At 38.3% G+C, this 20,452-nt stretch overlaps 1 protein-coding gene across 1 annotated transcript in view; it reads left to right on the top strand.

Annotated features, from left to right (window-relative positions):
* Positions 1 to 20,452, top strand: part of DOK6 (docking protein 6) — a gene marked incomplete at both ends in the record, with an annotated part of 267,744 nt that overhangs the window by 189,997 nt on the left and 57,295 nt on the right. Inside the window, one exon of the mRNA XM_082479395.1 lies at positions 6,080 to 6,218. Coding sequence (XP_082335521.1) covers positions 6,080 to 6,218 — 139 coding nt within the window. The remainder of the gene's footprint in view (positions 1 to 6,079; positions 6,219 to 20,452) is intronic.

The following is a 20,452-nucleotide window of genomic DNA, read 5'->3' as shown; positions in this document are numbered from 1 at the left end:
AACACTGAAGATGACTCAAGAAATGCAAGATCTGATGAACAAATCCTCAGGGCTCAGCTCCATGAGCAAGTTACCGAGCCGTATCAGAGGTGCAGTAATACTCCATGTTCCCTATTTTAACTCTGGCCAAACTCAAGGAGATTACACATGAGAGAAGGCTAATTTAAGATTAAACACTGCTATCTATAACTCATGAGCATGTGCAAGAACACTGGAACGTTACCCACCTCAGCTGATGTTCAACAACATGACAATAAACGTTACAGAGGAATGTCTATAGCCAGCAATTAGTAGATATCATGCATAATTACTTTTTCATGTTGTATATTCTTGCCAGTAAATAACCATCATTAAGGGGGGCAAGCAGGTGCCTCACATATCAGATAATTTTCTTTAATTGCTTCTCAGATCATAAAATTGCCAGGATACCCATTTGACACCAGGTAAAACTCTGCAATGCTGATGGCAAAGCATGGCAATATCTCATTTGTTATTCACGTAGGGTACGAGTAACAGGCGACATACAGAAGATTGAGAGAGTCTGTGTCTGCTTGTTCTGGATGTTGCCCTTTTGATTTTTGCTATGCTTCGTGTTGTCAATCTTCATTTCCCTTTCACAGATTTTTCATAGGATGTTTTCCCCGCTTTTGCCAACCTTGTCTCAGCTTTAGGTCTTCGTAACCATGTCTGTGGCAGAAGTTCTACACCTGAATTAATTACACTTTGTGCATATTTCCCATAAAGTGTCTTCTGTCTGCTTCACCCATAGACTTTTCCTAGGTCCCATACATATCCTATTTATGTAGTTATCTCTTTTCTTATTGATTCTCCCCCCAAATGTATCCCTTTGTTGCCTGCTTTATTTTAAGTTAGGTTTCTTATCAACATTTTCTTATTTCTTCCTCTGCTTTTCTGTCATTTCAACATAGAAGTTGACTTACAATTTTATTAAAATGTACATAGTTTATTTTACAGTTGTTTTGATAACTATTCCTAGGTATAAAGGCAGCTTTTTATCTAAATATGCCCCAGCCACAAAGACCTTATTTACTTTCCTTGCTTTCTTTCCATTTTCTCAGAAAAGAACAACTTTGGGAGGAAGCAAGCTAGCATGTGTTGAAGGCTGGAATGAGCAAAGAATTTGGACCCTCAGGGGAGCTTTGCATTCATTTTATAGTGAGGTCTGCTGGTTAGCTAGCCTGTCTTTAGTGTATGCTGTGTGTAACGTCCTTGCACACAAAGAACAAACAGGATTTCTGTCAAAATGGCTTAGCTCAAGTTGAGATAACAACAAACAAGGAAAGAACAAAAGTTAGATCGCCACAAGAGAGATGGTGTTCGTGTGTCTCCACTGATAATCTAATTAAATTGGAGCCAAAATTGCTAGTTTCCACCACTTTTTAGAAAATCAAAGCTGCAGCAACACAAGAAATAAGTGTCTCAGTTCAGGGTTAAATATTGCATACCAATTAGTTGTTTCCTGACTGACAGCCGCAGCTTCAAGGCTTTAAAGAAAGGCCATCTTGTACTGACCACTGGCCTTGTGACAGTAACAGGTCTGGTCCCATATATGGCATCTGACTACCTTCTTCAGCATACAGGAAATAAGCACTGGCTAACTTCATTTCTGAGCCTTGAAGTGCCTGTGGAAACACCTCCACTGTTTAAAGGAAATCATTTTTGACACATCAGGTGCACACTATGAAACAGCAGCTACATCCAGTTTTGGTATTGGTAACTTTTAGGTCTCTGATTATTGGATAATACTCGTTCATGATCTGTTCTCATTTAAAAAATTATAGGTTTTTTTTTTTTTAAAGAACTAGAAATGCTAAACTAGGGTAGCAGTTATTTCTTATATATTAGTTATTAATAGCTATAGTTATTCATAATAATTAGTTATTAATAGTAAAAACTTTTTATTATATTTCTTCAGTGCCTATTTGAGGATGTTTACCTTTTTTTTAGTTATTTGTATGCAGTTTTATATACTTTTTAGTAATGAATTTACAAATCAGACATTATTTCTTTAATGCTAAATTATTTGTGGGTAAAAAAAAATCATTCAAATCCTTTAAAAAATAACTTTAGGCGTATGAAGAACTAAAACTTTTTGTTACAGTTGTAATTTATCCTTTCTTTTAAAACAAGGACTTACAGCAAGTAATGTTTCTGAGTTTTCAAACAACCTTCATTTTTGTGCAAATGCATTTTATCCTTAACTGAAATAGTGAAATGAAGCTGACAAGTCAAATTCTTGTCCTCTCCTGCAGTTGCTGCGTGTTGCACTGTTTATTAAACTTTTAAATATTTCAACCATGACATGAGAGCATCAACCTCTCTTTGGGAAGATGCACCATTTGTAAATGATGGTCAAGTCAAGACAACAAAGTTATTATAATTAACCTTGCAAGGTTAATATATAGTATTGATTCTGCTCTAAAAAGACTGAAGTTATTGTAGTGAGCAGAAGCAGTGGGAAACCATTGTGTGAATTTGGGAAACGTTGCAGCAAAATCTGGCAATACTGGTGGGGAAATCTCTTTGGCTTGAACAGAAGCCCTACCTTTGAGTACAAGCAAGAACTTTCACTGTTATCCTCTGAATCCAGTTTGTCCTGGGCCACAAACTTAGCTCTCACCTTCTCCCCATTCCTTCCCCCAGCTCTTGATCCAGATCTACTAACAATGATGGTTGTGAAAAGCTGTGGCAGTATTTTAAGAAGTAAACAAAATTACAGTGATTTGCAACACTGTTTACCTACTGGTTTCGTTATCTGCCCAAGTACATCATTCTGCAATAATACAGAAAAAAATGCACTTTCTGATTTCTTTCAAAGTACTTCATGCATTTTAATGCATTGAATCCTTAAATATCCTAAAGCACAGGTTAATGACATCCCTGTTTTAAAGTTAGAAAACACAGAAATAAAGACGCTATCATCAGCATTTTTCAAGCATCCACAGAATGTTAAGCCTCACATAAAAAAATTAAAATATACAAAATCTGTGAATTTTTTTGACAGTGAAGGTCATCCTGAGTTGGTTGGGCTGCAGAGCACAACTGTGGCAGTATCAGAAGAAGAGGCCCACATCTTTCTTTTATCTTTTCTCTGAAGTGATTCTAGGAAATATAAAAGTTATGAAGGTGTTACTAAGTTGACATAAAATTATTATAGAGTGTTTTTTTTTCAAGGGAAGACGTGTAAACTCAAGATTTTCACCTGAGTAAAGCAGTAACATCTTGAGGAGCTGAACAGGAAAACTTCACTATGGCAAAGGGATTGATCTCCTTGGGAGACAGTTTACTAATAACAAGTTTAGGTGGAAGGAAGAAAGAAAGTTTTATTGTAATGATTTTTGCCTTTACAGAACTCAGATATGCCATTCCTGAGGCCTTCATTCTTGAAGCCTTCATTCTTGAGGCCTTCAAGTCCTGTTAAACTTCAAAGTGAGTTAGCAGTATTCAGCACCTTAAGAAATGGTGGTCATAATTCTCCTTCACCTCCAGTTTTGAACAGGTGTGCGCATATCATCCATTGTTAGCCAGGGAAGCCCACAATGAGGATGCTGGGAGGCTGCCATCAATGGCTTTCTGATGTTGGCATGACACGACCACCATGGTCACCCATTGTGGCTGGGAAGCAGGGCCCTGCGGTGCCATCCTGTGCGTTGGTTAAGGTGCTGGGGTGGTGCCACATCCCACACCACTGCCTCCACCAGGGCTCACACAGGCGGTACGGACCGTGAGCCCGTCGGCAGTGGTGGTGGCTAGGTTTTGCTTGGTCAAAACAAGCGGCTTAACTCCTGAGTCTTAATCATGCCCCGTTGCCTGCTTCCTTATTTTTATCCCTGCAGGATTTTTCATCCTCTGAAACTAATAAAAAGATCATATTTTTCTTCAGTTTCTGAAGCCTCGTCATTTTTTCCAGCCTTTCCATTTCACGCTGTTTGAATTTTATTAAGATCTCTTTACACAAAAGCAGAGTACCAGCTATATGATGCCCTGAGGGATCTGAAAGGCGGTTGCCATAACGTTGCAAAACTCTGGAGACTTTTTATTTCTACCAGAAGCTCTTTGGGGAATTGTGGCCAAGGATATAAAATATCTTAAATGTTTACAGCAGGGATCGTGATCTCTGTTGGAATTTAATACAAAAGCTTTTCTTTTTTAATCTATTAATTTGCACACCACATTAATACCGATCAAATAATACCTGGCTACAAAGTGGATTGTATTTGCTTTAAATCTTCAGATGGAGAAGACTATTTTTATTCCAGAATTATCGATAATGTACATATGGATAATATTGTGAATCGTCTGTTCTTAAGACCATGACTACTAAGTATTTTCGCCAGGTATTTTCCAGAAGCACCTCTTGTTTTATCTGTTTCTGTTCACAGAAAAACACTTTCTGTTCTTCCCAAACACAGCCATGCATAAGTTCTTTATAGGAGGCTTACTAAAGCATGTCTCCTCCAGTGAATAGGCAAAGCTTCTGTAAGTGTTAACAAGGTTTTATTTTCACTGGTCAGTCTTGAAATCAAAAGCAACTGTTGAACTCTCGGTGGTCTCTTATATGGCACAATAGTCCTGTTCAGATGAGTTTTGAAATAAAAATTTGTAGGAAGTTGTATTCTAATTTGACAAAAAGATGTCTCAACAAAAATTTATTCCGTTTTCAAAAAGCTGTAATATAACAGTGTGTGTGTGCATGCATGTAATATAGCAAGAGACAAATTTAAATGATTATTTAATTAAAGCAATATAGATCTGTACGTTCATTTGATGGGAAAATATTTTGTAAAATTTAATGTATGTGTAATCATATAGAATCTGGGATGCAAGCTCTAAATATATTGATATTTTAAAACCTGTTAGAATGTTGGACTGTTCAGGACACATATTTCTAAAATGCTTTGCAATTCTGTATACCTCAGGATTTCTGGGACCACGCTGAAGGTGCTGGGATATTAAAAAAATCAGACGTCCTGAAAAATAATGTAAACAACTGAAACATTAAAGGAATCTGGTATTTTAAGGCAAATAAAAATCTTTCTATTGCTGAAGGATGTTATGCATCAGTGGCTCAAGTGAACAATATTCTATCACAGATAACTGAAAATCTTTACAGGAAGTATCAAATAAAAATGATTTTTTAATTCCATTTCTAAAATTGCAAGAAGTCTATGAAAATACAGAAATCAGACACTGATAATATAAGGGAACTACTAATATAAATATGTCAAATTGCACCACTTTTTAACACCACATATATCCTCAGCATAATTAATAATCTAAAATTGTTGTCTACTCCCATTTTCTGTATTTCCCAGCCCCCTTTGTCCTTGCATTTACCATTGACCACTCATCTTCTTCAGAATAAACCCACACCAATATCACAGATAAGGGCAGTTGCTCTGTCAAAAGAAGAACACAAATTTTATTTCTGTTTTTTTTTTTTTCCCAATCTGATCTTCTTAGACTACAGACATACTATTCCTATTTTCAAACAGACTGAATGGCTTTTGTAATTGTCAAGATAGCTTTAGATGCTGCCTCACATAAAGGTGCTAACAGAGACAGTTATAAATTAACCCTCTTAATGCTGTCTTTCAATACAGCTTCTTTGTAGTGATTAACCATAATAGCGTTTTTAATTGGTCAATGTTCTCTTTAAATGTCGACTTTTCAAATTCATTATGTGCTATGTACTTCTGGCATCTATTGGTTAACGGAATTAAATTTAGCTCCCACTTACCAGTGCAGACATTTGAAACAATGCCGGAAATAGCTGACTGTGTTACCTGAAGTTTTTATTCTATGATAAAACTTCTTTTTCACTACCCAGATGATGATTAAAACTGAATTTAAAGGTTATGTTCACAAAGTTCTGCACATCTCTTGGAATATGTCTCTCTTCAATGGTAAAAATAACTGCCAGTGTTCAGGATTCCAGAGTTTAACTACAAAAGTTGGCATTTTCTGCTGCAAGATGTGCACTTTTAATGATAGTTAGATACAAATTACAGAGTACTCATTTTTATTTTCCTTCGTTTCTGCTTAAATCTCACTGCAGGATGTGTGACACAGGAGAAGGGCTGTTCACCTTTCAGACACGAGAAGGAGAAATGATCTATCAGAAAGTCCATTCTGCAACGCTGGCAATAGCAGAGCAACATGAAAGATTAATGATGGAGATGGAGCAGAAGGCACGGGTAGGTTCCTTTCACTAAAACCTTTAAACTTATAAAAATTAGTAATGAACAAAAGAAGTATGGAGTAATAGCAGCCTGTGGGTTCAGCCGTAATGACGGTATTAGCTCTGTGGCTAAAACAAAACAGACTTTTGGATTTATGTATTTTCATGGTCAGGGATTTTCAGCATGTGCTGTACAATGATCTGTTGTTGGTGTCTTTTTGGAATGGTGGATACCATTAAATTCTACATCCATGGTTACCTCCTTGAAAATTGTGGCTCTGTTACTCAAAGATGAAGCCTTTAGCTGAAGCCAGCTGTGAGTTGGCTATCGACGAGTAAGTGTTAATCGTGCCTCACGGCCTCACAGGTGGAAAAAAAAAGTCCAGTACAAACACTCCTAGGTGACAGCAGACATGTTCTGTTTTTCTTAACCCCAGAAAGAAATTACTTTCCCTACACTATCTTAAGTAGCAATGCAATGTTGATGCAAAAAGAGCTTTTCTTTTTATTCCAAGTTCAGAATTTCCAGTTTGCACGAGTTATCTTTAAGTGACTCCTGAAAAGTTTGGAGTTTTTTAAGACAGAAAGAAAAAAGAGTGTTTCCTGTGTACTTAGAAGTAGAGAAGGTCTTAAATTTCCTAAATTCTGGAAAGCTCACTTTCAACTGTGGTTTGAAGCTATCTTTATATCCACCAGAGAGGAAAGGTATGGGGAGGTCAGGAAACCTGGTCTGCATACTTTTGCTCTTAGATGACCATGATTCTCCATGTATCTTTGTCCCTAGAAAGAGATTCCAGGGTAATTGCACCATTTCCAGTGACTTTGTCTTCCTTCTCTTGCCCACCGTGCGTGTGCCCACAGTCGTGCGAACGTGACTCACATGATCCTCTGCCCCCACGCTCCATCACTGTCAAAATATCTCGCTCTCACTCCTGAGAAAGGCTCTTACAAAGAGCAACTCAAGACCCCAGTGTTCAATTCCTCCCAATTACTCCCCGGATAAGTCTATCTTCCTTTATTTATTGAAAAGGAAACTTGAAAAAGACTTTGATTTCCATGTCAAAAGTCTGTTATGTCGAACACTCCCCTCAGACTCTGCATGTCTTTAAGCTGAGAGATGGGAAGCCATAAAAAGTTACTTTTTTGGTGGTTTATGAAGAAAAGTAGATGAGTTTTTTCAATAAAACTAGACAAAGTAACAGCATTTCCACAATGGTTGAGATGCACGAACTTTCAGCAGAAAAAGCAGGAAAAGGAGAGTTCACAATTGAGTTTAAAACAAGGTTAGGGGCACAGGAGCAATTGCTGAAAAGTCTGAGACAAGAGACCTAATAGAATAAACAAAAAGCATCTGAAATAGTAGAAGTGCTGGCAGAACCAACCGCAATTCTGCTGGGCAGAAAATGATTGTAGAATAGTCCAAACCCAGGAAAAAGCATCGTTATAAATATGTTTGCTTTTAAAGCTCTACACCAGTAAGTGAAATGAGAGCATTTTCATCCTGCTGTAATAAGCGCTTAGACCAGGGTCATACGGGATTTTCCTTTCATGGAACCACCGTTTTCAAGTCTTCCACCTATCGATTGGCAGCTTCGCTGCTTTGCAAAGTCATTTCCGTCCTGCCTTCAGAGGACTTCCTTCAAACCTCATTTATGAAGGCTGTGGCCAGATGGTATGTAATATCGAACTCTGAGAGCAGGTTGAGAAATAGCAATGACTCATCGGCCCCGCAGTGCGTAATGTACTTGGCTCCCGGATGCGGCTGCGCTGTGGTCTGCGGAGGGACATCGGTAGAGGCTGTTGTGGGCTGCGCAGCAGCTGTGGGCTGCGTAGAAGAGGCTGAAAAATCTGTTTGATTTTATATTTCAACTAGTAAGCTCATGTAGTTTTGGTTTTGGAAGCTCGGCTGCTCCTGACTGAGGGGGTGGCCAACTTTTAAGGGGTCATCTGTGTCATCTGCAGCATTTGAGCTGTGTTCATATTAGAAACAAAATCTGAAGATATTAAATAGACTAAGTATGTGTTATTTTCCTTTTAACAAGCGCAATTGCTTCTCCAATATCTAAATCCAAGAGTTTCACCAAATGCCTATGTATATTTTTTCCTTAATATCTGAAATTGAAATACAAGCAAGAGTATATTTTTTAAATCAGGAATCTCGAGGCCATAAATGTCTTTTAAAGTGTCTTTAAAATGTGTTTAAAGTTTAAAGGCCATAAAGTGTCTTCCCAAAGCTTGACCTTTGATCCTTTGTATCTGTAGCTTTATACTTGGGGCTCTTTGCTCTTTCCTGACCCTTTCTGTAATGAACAGCTCATGTTTAGTATTATAGAATTAAATCTTTTTTTTTGTAAAAGTGAAAACTAAATACATTTTTAAAAATAAAAGAAACTTAATGGTAATCCATTATTGTAAAAATCAGAAAAAGGGAAGAAAAGTAACAATAATTCCATCTTTACTTCTTCCTTCCAATCTTTAGAAGTTATATATTAGAAAGGACTCTTGAATATTTGTGTGTTCTGTCCTAAATTTTAACATATTTTAAGTAATTAGTACACTAAAGTTTCATTTAAATTTTCCCAGATTATGATAGGTTGCAATCCAATATTATAAAAAATGAATACAGTTTGTAAAGGAAATCAAAGTGCATTTTTTACCAAAGCAACCTTGATGATTGGTTCTCATAATGAATCCACAAAGTTCATTGCCTTACTAATAAAAAAGCAAGAGGACACAAAACACACACACGAAAAAAAAAAAAAAAAACAACCCAGAAACAAATTCTGGCAGAAGAAAAAAGGTAAAATTAGTTGCTGTTGCCAGGGACTTGTCAGATAAAGGATTTGAAAGCAGCCACAGACCACATTTACTCCATTTATGAAGGTCTCTGCACACAAAAATGCTGCTTCAGAATACTAGAATACTTCAGAATACTTTTATTCTAAGAAATCCATTGCTCAAGCCAAATAACATGCTGGATAACTGTGTTAAATAGAGACAGACATGAGAAGGAAACTAATTCTTCCCATTGGCTTCGTAAGGGCATGAACTGGAAGCGAAACTGTTCTTTGGAAGCCAGTAGAGTACTAAGTCTGCCTCCTTGTCATCACTAGCAAGGAGAAGCCCAGTCAGCTTAAGCAGGCAGCCACGTGCACCCCTTCTGCCCATTTACCTTTCAAATTATAACACTGAAGGAAGGACCTGATACACGGGGTCAGTAGTCACTGGCATAGGTTATTGGTTTTACTGGGATCAAAGCAGACTGTATTTTATTTAAACGTTACAACCAAGTGGACAATAAACTAATATAGCTCAGGTGGTCTCCTTGACTCAGTTTGAAACATTACATTGGCAGAGTGATAGTGTTTTAGGCTCACTTTGTTTGGGACAATAGCATATTTGGGCCAATGCTAGTACTTAAATTGAAATTCTTTTCGGGGAAATTGTCTGTATATTCATTTTTTTCAGTCTTTGTTTTTTTTAATGGATCAGTGTAATACAGATGATAATTTTGTTTTGCAGGTGTTTTGGAGGGAAGGGGGTGGTATTGGAGTGGTTTTTCAGTGTTTTTACAGTATCAACATAACAAATTAATTAAACAGAACAATGACTGGCTTTCAATTTACAAGATTTTTTGTGCTGTTTTGTTACCTGTATGACAGTGTCAGCAACTCTGGTTTTATCACAGAACACAGGAAGTTCCGTTCAAATACACGGAAACACTTCTTTACGGTGAGGGTGACAGAGCACTGGCACAGGCTGCCCAGGGAGGTTGTGGAGTCCCCTTCTCTGGAGATTTTCAAGACGCGCCTGGATGCAGTCCTGAGTAATGTGCTCTGGGCAATGCTGCTTTAGCAGGGGAGTTGGACTAGATGATCTCTAGAGGTCCCTTCCAACTCTGAAAATTCTGTGATTCTGTGATCATCTGTATAATCTGCATTTTTACATACCTCTTCTCGTGCTCCTTCCCTCTCCTCTCTCTTGTTTTTTTTTAAATGTAGCATTTAGAAATCTGGTTGGATTGGCAGTCCTGGAATTGCAAAACAAAAACAAACAAACAAACAACAAAAAAAAAGTTCTTGTCTGACTCAGGGAGTCAATTCAGTTTGCTAATTTGGCAAAAAATATCTAGGATTCTGCAGGGTTATTGAGCTGAATTAGTTTACAGAGGCAGCAATAAACCATTAGATCTTCTCAGCGGTCCCGTCCTGAGGAGAAAAGGAAAAAGAGTAATTCACCCTCTCTAAATGGTGAGGGTTCTCCTCCTTGCAGTCAGTAGATAATGTTGGGTTTGATGATCTGTTTTTAAAGAATCTCAGCTAAGGTAATTTTCACACACCAGCATATGAACACAGCTGTTCTCAGCAGCACTTGTCTATCTAACCTCTACACCAGGATGACAACATGCTTATTGGCACACGGCATTGGAATTTAAGACCTGATTTTTCTCCCTAATGCCAGCTTTGATCTCCTGCCACTCAGCTTCCACTGAAAACACTCCTGATGTAATTTCTGCACCCACTGTTCTTCAAGTATATAAAATGAGGGGGTAAGAGCTGAAGATTTCTCATGTTATGACTACACATATGAGGTGGGCACGCTAAGGAAATAGTCGTACCTTTGTAACATTATAAATTACTTCTTTCAAGAGCTGACAGTAAAAACCTATTATGTTATCTCAAAAGAATAAAAAATTACAATGTGTAAAACAATAATTCTAAATAAGATAGTGCTAAAGTTGATGTTAACCAGCTGAAGTTAATCAAACATCAATAAGACTAAAGTATAAATGCATGAAGAAATTATAATGGCACAAGTTTCATAACTTATTATTATCATAGGAAATTTTCTATGACACTTGTTTTGCTTTAGACAGCAGAGCTGTAAAAATAATGTCATTTTAGATTGTGATCGTTTTAACATTTACCTGAAGATAAACGCCTTTATGAAACACTGCATGTGTATATTTCTCTTCCATTTTCATTATTTACAAGTCTTGTCTCTAATATTCAACGTAATATAAATAATTGGTCATCATGATAGATCTCTGTCATTTAAAAAAGATAATATCAATGAGCTTATGTATTTAAAAAAAAAAAAAAATCTTGTTAGGAGGGAAATAATGAATGTGCCAAAGAAGACAAATATCAGGCAATAGAACTGGGCTTAAGGAGAGGTTGGAGAGGAAAGTAGCTAAGAAATAAGCCTGCGAGTCATTTAATCTTTCTCTTTCTTATCTGGAACAGAATGAGGAGGGTAACAGTATTTCATAGGACTGGTCTGAGGATAAATATAAATTACAGGGTTGTCAGGCATAGTATTAATAAGAATGTAAATGGAATGAAGAAAATCCGTGTAAGTGGTCTTAGAATCAGAAAAGAAAAAACAAAACTCCGAGGCTGGAGAAATTAACGGCATTAGTTTCATAGTGAACTTTTAATTTAGCTTTGTTCTGTAAACAAATCTGTCCTATGTATTTCTTCATGTATTTTTAACCTGATCACAACCTAAACACAAAGTCATAGTAACATTACTGGATCGAACGTCGTCAACAAACACATCAAACATTCTAAATTTTCATTTTAAAATGATGGCTTCAATTTGAAGTATCCTACCTTTGCCAAAGCATCTTCAGGGCTTTGTCTGGTTTATGGTTGTTATTTATGTGTGTGTGCAATGGTTTACCTATTACCTATTATTTTCAAACTGTGCAGTATCGGAAAAGCAGAGAGACACTAGTGGCTGCTGCCGACTCAATAATTATATGAAATGCTTAGTTAAAATATACGTCTTTTGGGCTCCATTTCAGCCCTGCAATTTACTTAATATGAAAAAGCTCTTTTATGTTGTAATTCTGCCTAAGTGCATTTGTGTCAAGTCAATACCTGGAGGAGAAAATGGAGAAGAAAATTCTGGAGTTCATCCATATATGGACCCATGTCGTGACACATCGGTCTCTCAGTACGTTTTCTTCTGTTTCCAAATTATGTATAAACTCAAGTACTGAGGTTCTGAATAGATATAATTATTCACGAACCCATGCACTTTGTGTAAGCTAACGTATAGCCTCAGGTCAGTTATTCATGCAAATACTTAGCTCAATATTGTTCTGTATTTCTCATCTACTGTATGATGTTGCTGTACAGTGATTGTTTAGAAACTGTATAACCCTGTAAAAAGCTGGCTGCTTTATTGCAATACACTGTCAGTGAATTGTTTACTTGGTTCGCACAAGTGTTGAGAAACTTATTTCAATTACTGGTCCTAGAGGTCTTTGAAAGTTACAGGTTAAAGCTGAAATAGCCTTGCAGCGCTTTTGGCAGGAGAGGACTTCTAGAGCAGTAAAGCTCACCCTTCGTTGCAGTGGGAACTGACAATAGAAAATCGGGAGTGTTCCACTGCAGGATCTGTCTATCCCCTGGCAAGCCATGACCAGCTGTAAATATTGCCAAGATTAACAACAAAACCAAGAATGCTGACTTCTTCCCCTCCACCCCCCCACCCCCCACCCCACCCCAGGTCAGAATTAGTGTACTTTTAGGTTTGAGTTTTGTAAACACTGTTCCCTAAGTATCAGTAAATTCCCATAGGGTTATTGGTTCATTAAGCACATAATGACATTTTTCCTGACTCTGATTTTTTCTGTGAGAATTGTTTTTAACAATTTTGCCAGGCTTTTTCTTAGTCCTCAGGCTCAGAAAACTATATGTACTTGGGTGAAGTAAATCCTGGAGTTGTGTCTCAAGTTTATTCCCAACATTCACCACTTCACAAGAAAGTAGGGGGGGTTGTGAAAATTCAGACTTGGGTTCAGCAGCAGTTAATGATTCCTCAAACTGGAGCTGTTTTTTTTCTTAATCTTATTTGAAAGAAAAGATCTTCTTGAATGTAGACCTATTTCATTGGCATTTTTCCAGGGACTATTGCTCATATCCAATAATAGACACTCAAAGACTGCAGCAGCGTTCAAAAACTGTGCAGCAGGTGCCATTCACTTCCTGAAAGAAAATACTTCATCCCACCGTGAAATGTGAACTTCCACAGCCGTTAGAGTCCCCTGCCTATTCCTTTCTTAGCAAACCAACACCTTTTTTACTCTTCCTCCGTCAGCTGCAGTAGTCTACTGTCTCTTACACGGTACCTTGCAGGCAGCGAGAGGATGAGGTGCGAAGCCCGGCTTCTGCGGGGGCTGCTGCAGGTGGCTGATGTTACTGAATGTTTGCTGTGCGTTTGAATGAAACCGCAGAGTAGGGAAAGTCTTTGCTATGGTAAGGAGAGGTTAGTGCAGCTGCTCGTATGCAGTGATAGAGCCGGGGAGGGGTGGGAAGAGAGCTGTTCGTCATGTCAGAAGCACTGCAGACAACAGAAAGGTTTGTGGAGTGTGTAGGTAAGTGGCGTGGGTAGGTGCGAGAGCAGAGCTGGCAAGTCCTTGCATAAGAGTGTATTTTGGTAGTTGGTGATATAATTCCAATGCCGGTTTGCCATTTGAAACCTAAAGCTTGCACTGGAGTTTGGAATGTTTTTGAAGTGGTAGTAGTCATGAGGGCTCTCATTCAGAGCATGGTAGGAAACATTCAGTTTTTCCCTTGCCTGACACAATTTTGTAGTCTCTCTTACCTCTAGCCGTTGGGCTGGATGATCTTGAATGCAAAAAGATGCTCTAAATCTCTGCTAGGTACCTCACCACATGGATGTGCATCCTAACCTAGAAATTACTCTCATTCTTTCCTTCTTAAAAATTTCTGGAATGTTTCGTATTAATGTTAGTGTTCTTCCAGCTTTCTGTCTATTGCGCTGCTAAGACTCAGATTGAAATCTGCCTTGCTCCTAATATAAAGTAGAAGCTGAACCAAAACTTGTAATAAAAGCTTCACAGAGGTGTCTCATAACTGAGACAATACAATTTCTTTCCTGCTTCATTCTGTGAATCCATCCTAATGCTGCGTACACGAATCCTATGAAGACTATTTTCCCTGTTCTGTACACCTCATTTATATGTTTGCATGAAAGGATGCTGTATTGTGAACATTGTGGTTTAAGCAGCTAGGGTCTGGTTAGTTTGGTTAAACGCAACAGGGCAAGGATGTTGGCATGGTCAGGGAGCTGAAGATGCAAACCCTCCTGAGAACTTAGCACGTAGGTGCTTTAAAAATCCCTGTCACCACCTAACTACATTTCTAGGAAATTTTTAAAGAGCTAGGTACATATTTCTTAGAAATCGGGTATCATTTATTTCAAATTTACAAATTTGCATTTGAATATAAGTGGATTTGAAGGTTGGTGACCTAAGCACATTTGTAATTTTTTTTTTCTTATACTTTGCAAAATATTGCGTCTTTACAGAGCTATCAAAGCAGTTGGAGAAGCCCTGTCAAGTAGAAAATCATATTTGTTTCCAGAAAATGCAGAAAGTGAAAAGCCAAAGAACTTTCCCTGAAAAAAATTGATGATTTGATTAGCAGTCTTATTTGCTAAAAGCTGTGGGTGGTATGGGTGATAAATTAGGCATTGTTGCTGTAATTATATGATAGTTGTTGCATGCCTGACTGAATCCTATTGGGCTATTCCTAGACCTCCCCTTAACTAAATTCTGAGAAACATTTAGTATGGAAGGGAAGTTTTCTTTGGCATTGTGTACATTTAAAACAACTTGCTTGTATAACTGTACTGGTAGGTTTATGTCATCAAACCGTCTTAACAGAGGAGCAGGTTCTGTTGACTTAAGTATTACTAGAAAAATAATTCTCAAGCTAATTCTCCAGTGGGCTGAATTTATTTTTAATTTCATATCTGCTATTTTGAGAAAACTGTTTCTTGTAAACTAAAGTAGCCTATAGCGCTCCTATTATTATTAGCAAAAATAATAGCTGATGAAGCCACCCAATGCTCTCAGGAGACAGGTATTATTATAACAATTATACTAATGAGCAAAATGAGGCACAGAAAGATTAAGGCCAAATTCAGCTGTGTATGAATTGCCCAAGGTCATAGAGTAATCAGCTGTATGCTGGGAATAGCACAGCAACAAAACAACAACAAAACAAATCCTGAATCATAGTCAATTACTTATTCACAGAAGAATTAACTTCTGAAAAAGTTATTTTTCATGTGGTTTTCATCAGTCTTTTGAACTATAGTGTCATTCTGTGTCTCCTGTCAAGCAAGACCTTCCTCTGTTTCAGCAATAGGAGCTCTTTATGTCACCCAAGGGAATAGTTAAGGCTTTGTCTCTGATTAATAAGAAACTTCTTTATCAATGATTTACAGAGGGGCACAGTGCTTTTCAGAGAATAGGAGAATTATAAAAAGTAATAATCTGAGAAGGGATCAAAAATTCTCATAATAGTCCTAAAGTTACTCTGTAAATCCCTCCTGTGCTTTTTATGCTTTGGCTCATCAGGTACCTGTTGGTAGGACAAAAATTAGGTGAAGTTCACCCCTTGTCTTCATTTTACTTTTTTCCTCTGCTTCAATTCTTGTTCATAAAGATGACAGATTTTTTAACATGGAAATTATTTATAATAACCTCTCTGATTATTCTTAGACTGAAGACAACAGATATTTAGTATCTAAAAAAGCCATGACCGAAATACAGGCACTTTTCCTAGTACAAGCTGTCTTTTGATATGTATTAATCAAAGCCTGTCCAGATAGGGGTTGTTTATGTTCCTTTTTTCTCTCAGCCTTGGGTCATTGTTCTTACGTTACTGATATCCCATAAGATGCCAGCCATGCTAACAGTCTTTATTTATCAGCTGTGCAGGAATCTGGTTCAGGAAAAACGTAAGACAGTAGTACAGACAGTACAGCCCTTGTACTTTTGATTCGACGTTATTTCACTTAGTACAGTAGCTATATTATATAAAGATGTGCAGCTACTACAGTAAGCAAAGTAATGTCATAATGTCAGATTAACACACTGGCACAACACGTCTCATTAGCGCTCAAATTTTCAAACCCATTGACTATAGGGTCAGAAAAATTGGCATTGGAAGGGACTGCTGGTGGTCAGCTCACCTTATCTTCTGTTCAAAGCAGGGAGAGCATCAAAACTAGATCGAGTTACCCAGGATCTTATCCAGTCAAGTTTTGCATATCCCCCAAGGATGTAGATTATTGGGTACCCATTCCAGCACTTGGCTGCTCGCATTGTGAAGAATTTTTCCTTAAGTCTGTCTCGAATTTGCCTTGCCATAGCCTGTGACTGTTGCCTCTTGTCCTTTGACTGTGCATCTCTGATAACATTCTTCTCTACAACACACCTTCAAGGAGAGAGAGAATCTGGACGTAGATTTCTCTTAGGCTTCTTCTCATGCTGAATAAACATTAGACTCTTAAGCCAGCATCACTGACTATATTCTTCTTCTTAAATGTTCTCTGCCAGGCTCTCTCCAGTTTGACATTTCTCTTGTGCTGGGGCCCAAACCTGAAGACTCTGTGAATACAGCTGAACTTCTAGATGTGGTTTCACAAATGCCAAATACTGGGGAAATGGGACTTCCCCCGACCTGCTGGGCATGCTTTTGCTAATGTGATCCAATATGTGGTTAACCTCCATCACGGAACATGGATGCTGATCATTCATGTTATCACCAGGATCACTAGGTCCTTTTGGCAGAGCTTTTACCAAGCCAGTCAGTCCCCAGGCTATACTCATGCACTGAGTTGCCCTGACCCAGTTGCAGCATTAACATCTGTCATTGCTGAACTTCATGAGATTCCTGTCAGCCCTTTCCTCTCCTTTGCTGAGGTCTCTCTGAATGGAAGCCCTCCCATCTGGGTGTTTGACTCCTCACCCCAAGTTTGATGTCACCCCCGAATTTGCTAAGGGTGGATTCGGTACCATGCCCATGTTGATGATAAAGGTGTTAAAAACTATTGGAGCACTGACCCATCTGAACGGCAGGAATAGGTTTTTCAAAAATCTTTCAGTTCTGCAATATCCAGCAGCAAGGGCTTAATGAAGATTTTCCATGCTATGGTAGAAGCATACATCGCTCTTTTTCTTATGACTGTCTCAGGGTAAAAGCTGCTAGTCTCGCCACATATTCAGTCTGTCAGAGCTCATTTCCATAAAAGTAGCTGCCAGCCAAGTTTCACATGGATTCATATGGCTGGGTGTTGAATGCGTATCTCTACAGTGTCTGTGATTCAACATCCATTGACAAAGCAGCATAGGTTCTTGTTTATTAAAAAGAACTTGTGGTCACTTCGTTATTCTTAATCGTTTCCTTGTAGGACACAGTGGTAGAAGTTGCAATTACTACTGGCTGAGAGATTTGGTAAAATCATTTGTAAAACAATAGCACTTCTGTTTTGTTTCCCACATATTGTTCAGTGATCACCTTTACATACATTTTGTATTACATGAAGAAAAAAAGTGATGGGATTTCCATGGCAACAGGTATAATTCTATTTCTTTTGTTTCATGAAGCTGGAACTTAGCAGCACGACAGCAAAGGATTGCTCCATTTAATGGCAGCCATGGATTTCAAAAGGATTATAGGGCATGCGGTCATGCAACTACAACCTCTGCTACACCAAGCAACTTTTGCCCAGGGAAAAAAAACACCTGAGTTATTGTCTGAAAATGAAATTAAATGGAGAAATGTTGACAGCTGTAGGATTTATTAGGCTGCAAGTATGTTGGAAGATACAGCAACTTGCCAACACTTCTGTTTCCCCCTTTCCAAATTGCGTTGCTGATTTGCAGCTATTTTTGCTACATTAGCAAAGTAGCATCAGTAAGGAAGCAAAAATTTCACTAGCTTATTTTATATGCAGAAATTTGGACTGTGATTTGGAGAGACTTGTCTCTCATTTTGAGTTGTTTCTGGACCCTGAAAAAGATTTCCAAAGATTCATTATGTATATCTATTTAGAAGTATGTGCATTGCTTTTGAATGATCGCTTATTGCAATTTTAAAACTGAGCAATGTCAAGAATTCTCTGTATATCTATCTGTATACATGATCACGATGTGATCCTCATGTGTGTGGGCACACACAGTGGAAAAGAATAGCCCTTTATTTTTAAATACCAGCTTCTCAGTTGATTTTAAATCTGTAAAAGCCCACTAAAGCCAATGGAGCTACTAAAGTAAATATGAAATGAAATATAAATAAAATACTTCAATTTAATATCTCGATTTGTGTGTTCATATGCACAGGCATAGTTTTTAGCCCCTCCTACAAAAATAAAGTGTATCTCAAAGCTAAAACTTAATAATTTACATTCACGTGCATTCATGTGCATGGCCAGTGTATAACTAGCCCCAATAGGTATGATACAAGGTGCATCTGTAATGTTTAAAAGTAACTAGTTAAAAGGAATGAAATGTGTTCTTTTGGAATGTATTGAAGAGTCATCTAAGAGGGCTTTACTACATGATAGCAATTTTTTATGTATTCTGGGTTTGCTATTTTTTTCTTTTTAATTGAAACGTCTTTGTATGACATACAACTAACTTCTGAAAATGTTAGAAAGTAGAAGTCAGCAAGACTATGTGTGTTACTGAATACTGGAGTCACGCTCTGATAAGCTCAATAAGGAATATTCATGAAAGGTTATTGATGATTATTGTTTCAGCAAGTATTCATAAAATTGTCTTGCTGTCATTTTATTAAAGTTCATTGGTACCAGCAATTTCTATATACTGAAATGAAGCAGCTACAAGAAATGTGATTTTCACAAGTATGTGTAATCGGAAACTACTGATCTGTTTTAGACCATAGAAGAAAAACCTCATGAGAAAGCCTGTGATGTTCAAGGCATATGCTTTATCAGAAAGACTGAAACTCAAATAATTGTGCAGTGATGAACAATCTTAATACAGCTTTTAGCAATTTTTTGCCACAATACATATGTAAGCCTTAGAATTCCAATTTTTCAGCCCAAAACTTACTCAGGTAAGGTTCTCCCAGCTGGGAATTCTGAGTTCATCCTTATTTCACATTTCTTGCCACATGCTACAGAGAGTTTTGAAGTCTGTTGTCAACTAAGGGACATGACATGACTTTCACCAAAGCAACTTCTATGAGGTCAGAAAGGCTGTCCTTCCAGTACTCTCAAGTAAAATATTGAGGACTTCAAGTGTCCCAAATACCTCTTGAAGATGTCATATCTTTTGGCAAGCAATACCATGAAAAAACGCGCATACTTTGAAATCTCCTCCAAAGCATGATTATGCTAGGTTCAGGTCAGACACGAGCAGCTTTGTCAGAGAGGATACCCAGCAGAGCAAAGAGAGTAAAAAGCAGACAGAGCAAGGAGGACAAGACTTTGTAAGTCAGCGCTGATGGCAAGCCTCACTATTTTTAACTTTGACTTGACATACCTCATGAAAGAGAACCTTCTGGAATACCATAAATCTCAGGTTGCATTCCCCAGAAAACACTTACTCCTGGTGAAGCATCCTAGCCTTTGTGGACAGTCTCTTTCTTCGACCTCTCCAACTGATGCATTTCAGTGCGTTCTTTCCCACCCCAACTTACTTATCTCTACGTTGTTCAGAGGATAGATCTGACACTTTCCCTTTTCATTAAAACTTTCTCTGTAATATTGGAGAAGCCAATCACAGAATCACAAGCGGGTTGAGGATGGAAGATACCTCTGGAAGTCATCTCGTCCAACCCCTCTGGCTCAAGCAGGGCCATCCAGAGATGGTTGCCCACGACCATGTCCAGATGGCTTTTGAATATGTCCAAACCAGGAGACCCCACAACTTCACTGGGTGACCTGTGCCAGTGCTCAGTCATCCTCACAGTGAAAAAGTATTTCCTGATGTTCAGAGGGAACCTCCTGTGTATCGGTTTGTGCCCATTGCCTCTGGTCCTGTCACTTCCCACTGGGAAGAGCCTGAGTCAGTCTTCTTTGCATACTCCCTGCAGGTATTTACAAACATTGATAAGATCCCCCTGGAGCCTTCTCTTCTCCAGGCTGAACAGTTCCAGCTCTCTCAGCCTTTCCTCATAGGAACAATGCTCCAGTCCCTTTGGGATCTTAGTGGTGCTTTGCTGGACTCTTTCTAGCATGTCCATGTCTCTCTTGCACTGGGGAGCTCAGAACTGGACCCAGCACTCCAGATGTGGCCTCACCAGTGCTGAGTATAGGGGAAGGATCACCCTTCTTCACCTGCTGGCAACAGTCCTAATGCAGCCCAGGACACTGGTGGCCTTCTTTGCCACAATGACACCTGGCTGGCTCATGTTCAACTTGGTGTCCACCAGGACCCCTGGGTTCTTTTCTGAT

This window comes from Vanellus vanellus, assembly GCF_965231255.1.
Source record: "Vanellus vanellus genome assembly, chromosome: 2".
Lineage (NCBI taxonomy): Eukaryota > Metazoa > Chordata > Aves > Charadriiformes > Charadriidae > Vanellus > Vanellus vanellus.
Note: the sequence above shows the minus strand (reverse complement) of the source record. Positions and strands in the feature narration are given on the sequence as shown.